This window comes from Barbus barbus, assembly GCF_936440315.1.
Source record: "Barbus barbus genome assembly, chromosome: 26".
NCBI lineage: Eukaryota > Metazoa > Chordata > Actinopteri > Cypriniformes > Cyprinidae > Barbus > Barbus barbus.
Genome location: NC_136754.1, coordinates 4,449,039 through 4,454,220, shown reverse-complemented (window position 1 = coordinate 4,454,220; position 5,182 = coordinate 4,449,039). Strand labels below are relative to the sequence as shown.

Sequence of the window (5,182 nt, the reverse complement as noted above, 5' to 3'; positions counted from 1 at the left end):
GTTTAAAATCATAAAATCACATTTATCATTTTGAAGTTCAGTTTCTTTTAGTCCTCATTGATTAATCACAGGTGTGTCTTGATAATTGATCTTGTTAAGCCATTTGCTTTGTGCATAAATGTGTAGTCTACCATATAGTTATTAAATATTACATTTGTGGCCTCTTGCTTTGGATGATGGGCTTTCAAAATAAAATATAGGGGCAATATATTGAGAAAGCATATTCAGGCATCCTTCCACTATTGTAACTCTCCAACAAAACATGCATATAGCCAAAAAAAAGGCTCAACACTTTGTTGAATGAAGATAAATGAAAGTAGTTATCAAATTGGTAATGTAACTTGAAGCTTAAGTATTTTGTGATAGTAGTATATTCTTGCATAGACTGACAGTGTTGTTTTAACAGCGTTCTAATTACCTAAACATTCCTGATGGCTCCATAGGAAGGAAGACACTCAATCTAAAGCCATGTCACACTTTTAGGAGGCCTCAAAAAAGGTCACTGGCAAAGCATATTGTATATTACAAGTGAAATATTCGCTTTTATCTTCATGATCCATATGTTGCTTGCAAAACAAAGTCAGACTACACATATTTTTTGAATGACTGTCAATGGAGGATGCTCTTTGCTGTCAGATCAGATGTAGTTCTGATATCTACCAGCAGGGGTCATGATAATGCTTTTGAAAGTGATGTGACATGTGGCCAAGTAGTTACCCATACTTGGAATTTGTGCTCTGCATTTATCCCATCCAAAGTGCACACACACACACCATGAACACACACCCGGAGCAGTGGGCACCCATTCGTGCTGCAGCGCCCGGGGAGCAGTTAGGGGTTCGGTGCCTTCCTCAAGGGCACCTCAGTCGTGGTATTAAGGTGGAGAGAGCGCTGTATATTCACTCCCCCCACTGACAGTTCCTGCTGGACCTGAGACTCGAACCCATGACCTTTGGGTTACGAATTAGGCCACAACTGCCCCTTTTGTTGTGACAGCTAATGACTCCTCTGTTGTGAAGGCACAGTTGCTGTTGAAATGTCCAGTTAATATCAGACTAGACCTAATTCAGTTGTCTTTATTTACTTTTTAATAGCATGAACACTATTCTGTCTATTGTTAAGAGGACACTAAAGAAATAGGATTTTTTTCAACCATAGCAGCCCATTATGAATTAAATCACTTATCCAGGAAAGCACTAAATATATGAATTCAGATATTAAGTTCCTTGTCGCAAAACAGGCCACCCCATCCCTTCTTACAGGTGCACTGGAAGGGATGTTTGCAGGTGCCATGTAGGCACCCTGGGTAAGGTATGCATTCATCACAGCGGGGGCCCTGCCACCCGAGAAAGCACTCGCACTGACTGGGGGCCTCACAATAACCATGTTCCTCACTACATCCAGATAAGCAGATAGCTGTTAAAAATGAGAGGGAGAGAAATCAGGAAATTAGACTGAATGTGCATCATATTCAAAAAACAATACAAAAGATTCAATGACTGTGGCCCCGTTTATGGGGGATCAATAATAAGCAAGTAAGACAATAATAAGCATGATGTTATTGTTTACATGGTCGTCAAGGATACGCAGAGAGAATGTGGGCAGCCACGCCATTGTTTTCAAAAGTTTCCGTTTACACTGAAACGCTGGAGTTTTTAAACTTAAACGGGGTCTGCAGCGTTTTCAATAGTCTCCGTTTTCGACCTCGAAAACGCCAGAGTAGTGTAAACAATTGCAAAAGGAAATTGCATTTTAAAACGAAAACGCACTAGTGTGAACGGGGCCTGTGTCTCATTTAGAAGGCTGTGGCCTCCGGAGGTCGAATCCTCTGGAGGTTGCATCCTCTGTAGGATGCGTATATGCAGTGTCCTCAACCTAGAATTAAACGAGACAGCCTTCGTAGGACGGGCAAAAAACATTCTGTGTACATCTGCCGGCACCGGCATTTTTCAAATTAACGACGGTTGTTTACGGCGATGCAAAGAATTGTGGTTTATCTGTAGCAGCGAAGGATACACCTGATGCATCCTCTGAATTCCTGTGAAAGGAGGTCGCATTCGGAGTGTCCTACTTGTTTTTCTGAAATGAGACAGTCTAGATGATGTATGCAGCCTTCGAATGCGACCTCTGGAGGGCGCAGCCTTCTAAATGAGACACAGCTCATACTTATAGCCTACTATTCTTGCTTGTTATTGCATAATTAGATTTGACCAAATGGAAAAAAAATATATAAATAAATAAATATGTGCGGCTTTTATAGCATATCAACGTTATAAAAAGAAAAAATTAACTTACGTTCTGCGCAATAATCGCCTTTCCATTCAGGTAAGCAAATTCTGTTGCCAGTGTCGTCACAGGTAAAGTGACCGAAAGGGTCATCCCGTGAACGGCAGAAATTAGAGCAGTCATCGCCATAGTAGAATTCATCACACACTACACGGTAGGAAAAGTGTAGCTCACTTTGCTCTCCTAGATGCTCTTCTAGGGACCATTTCTGACCAATATTAAGATTTATTTTGGTGGCGAAGTGGCCAATAATATTGTTTAGTTTCTCTGAAAATAAATCATAATGTATAAATACATTTAAAAAAGAAATTTGGTACTTAAAATGCAAAAATAGGAGGTATAGGCCTACCTGTTGGCTGATCATTGGAGGACTCTTCATTCCATGCTTCTGTTATCACCGAGACTGTTCCCTGTAATGATAGAAATTATTCTTGAATCGCTGTTATCCATTGAATTAGACACACCGCCACTTTCCAAAACCCCGCACTCACGCTTGGGTGACCTTCTGAGGTGAATCACGGGAGCATAAGTGACTCATTTTATAACCAACTTAACTTTCGTAGTGTTATGTATGAGCGCAATTTTCACTAAGCTCCATATCAGAGAATCACGTGATCATCAGTGACGAACAAAGCTTGGCTTTATGTCCAGTAAATCACTTGCACGCTTCGTTTGGCTTGTAGTAATGTAGGCTATAAATGCAGAGATAACTTTCTTTTGACTTCTTCAGTTTTGGCCTTTTTGTGGCTTGATATTCCTCTTTGGTGTCATGGAAGAAACAAAGCTTTTTGAAACTTTGAACCAATTGCTTCACAAAGTGAATTTGAGATGTGATGCCTTTTATGGAGGGCTTGGTTAATTAGGCCCAAGAGGCTATTACTAAGGCTAACTCTACCCTTGTATGAAACAAATGTGTCATTAAAAGTGTAAATTTTTTGAAAAGATCAGATAAAAACCATTCAGACACTGTTTTTTTTGTTTTACAGAGACTGTCTTTTATCAGTGAACCATTGAAATTTTGAAACATGACAAAGCGTTGTTTACTGAAATCACGTGACTTTGGCATTTTGTTATGCACTCTTGGTTTTAAACAAATGATTCAAAAAGGTTTCAAAGCTTCACAAGAGTGTTTTGAAAGTGCCCATCATTAATAAGGAGGTAGTATTTGTTTTCAAAATCGTATCCACTAAATATATACTATATACTCAGTATGTAGTAAAATGGCATATGCAAGAAAATAAAAATATTACTCAAGTATTTCCTGCTTTATGGCTGCTGTAAATGTTACGAATTAGCACCGTTGTCAATACTCCAAGGCTTTGAATCTTTTCCTGGCAGAATCGAGGGAAAGCCTAAGAGCTTCATGAGGCTTTTCCCTATTATTACTGTACACTGTTTTGATGTTAGTTGCCAAAAGCAGCAGTTGCAACATAATATTCTCACATGACAATCTGACTCTCTCTGGATTCCTGCTTCCCATATATGGGCTGCCTTAAAAACCGGCAAAACGATTTACCAGCAGAAAGCAGATCAAAGTCTTCTGACTGGATAAACAAAAATGTAACATTAGGCGTAACTGCAAAAGATGTGATTATTTCAGGACCTATTTGAGTGATATCTCTCACTTAATGACATTTGTTGTGTTCCATATCATAAAATTGCTTATATTACCCTTACAGTCATGCTATACATGTTATATTAATCTTTAAATGTTCACTCTTGAGCTACTCACCAGCCACTTTAAGTTAAAGGGCACAGTTATCGGTGCACTAGTGGAGATATAGCTCTGGTCTGAGCTGAATGTTTCTGTCAGTCCCGTGCCATTTGAACATGCCAGTCTATATGATATGACGTCCTGCGTGTAGTTCAGGCAAACATGGAAAAAAACCTGACAGTCTCTGGACTGTTTGCACATACTGCTGCTGGTAGTTGTGAAAGAGTGCACTTTCAACTCAAACACAGCGGAGGATTTGACCTATAAAAATAATAAGATGATGTGTATCTGCACGACACATTTAGGCTAGAGGTTACAACGCTTATTCAAGAAAGAGATTACATTCAAATAATTATGAAATCAAATACTCACCAGTTGCACTGATATCAAAACTAAGAAGCATGTTGATAAAAGCTGAGCCATTTTGAATCTTATTGTTTACTGTTGATTGAAAGCAGACTGTGACAATATTCTAATAGAATAGAAATTAAAATGTAAACTGAGTGGAATATATCAAATGTACTAATATTGGCTTGGCTGGAACTCACAAAGTAAAGACGAACCCGTTTCTAGCTCCAGAATGTAGAGTGCTTGTTTAAATATGGACCTCAGAGTGGGAGTATGCTATGCAAATTAGGTCGACTCAAACCTCTCTGTACATTGAACATTAAATATCATCTGTGCATATATGTGACTGTGTGTGTTTGTGTGGATGGAATCACACTGAGAGCAGGTGGATGGTTACTCAAGATCTCTTTACTGAGCCTGAAAGAGACAGACTGGGACAAAAAGGACCAAAAGCTGGTTAAAAGGACAGTACATCAACGCATCAATGTTGCTCAAAGATCAGCATCGAGAGATGTGAAACTCTGCTGGATATACATTTTTACAAAGTGATCGTATAGTGGAATTAAACTCAAGATAAAACATACATTAAAGAAATAAAGTACAAATCACTGTCTCTGTTCTCATTTCTCATAAATTCACAAATACAGAGAAACTAGATTTAAGCAACCATCATTTTTGTATGAAATGGAATACAGAAAGAAAAGAACGGCCACCTAAATGGCGCAGTTACATAGTTCAGCACGTGCGAGCACATAGCACGTGTGATAATGCTAACACTCAGTTCGACTAATATATTCTTACACAGCACATGACAAATCCGAATATAAAAACATA

At 38.8% G+C, this 5,182-nt stretch overlaps 1 protein-coding gene across 1 annotated transcript; it reads right to left on the bottom strand.

Moving 5' to 3' along the window:
• Nucleotides 1–1,061: 1,061 nt before the first annotated feature.
• On the bottom strand, nt 1,062–4,571 carry LOC306846227 (delta-like protein C). The gene is made up of 5 exons (XM_079379446.1): nt 4,373–4,571; nt 4,019–4,261; nt 2,636–2,696; nt 2,296–2,553; nt 1,062–1,416 (listed from the first exon to the last, which is right to left on the bottom strand). The coding sequence occupies exons 1-5, from the start codon at nt 4,421–4,423 to the stop codon at nt 1,211–1,213; spliced, it is 819 nt and encodes a 272-aa protein (XP_079235572.1). The 5' UTR covers nt 4,424–4,571; the 3' UTR covers nt 1,062–1,210.
• Between the last annotated feature and the right edge of the window lie 611 nt (nt 4,572–5,182).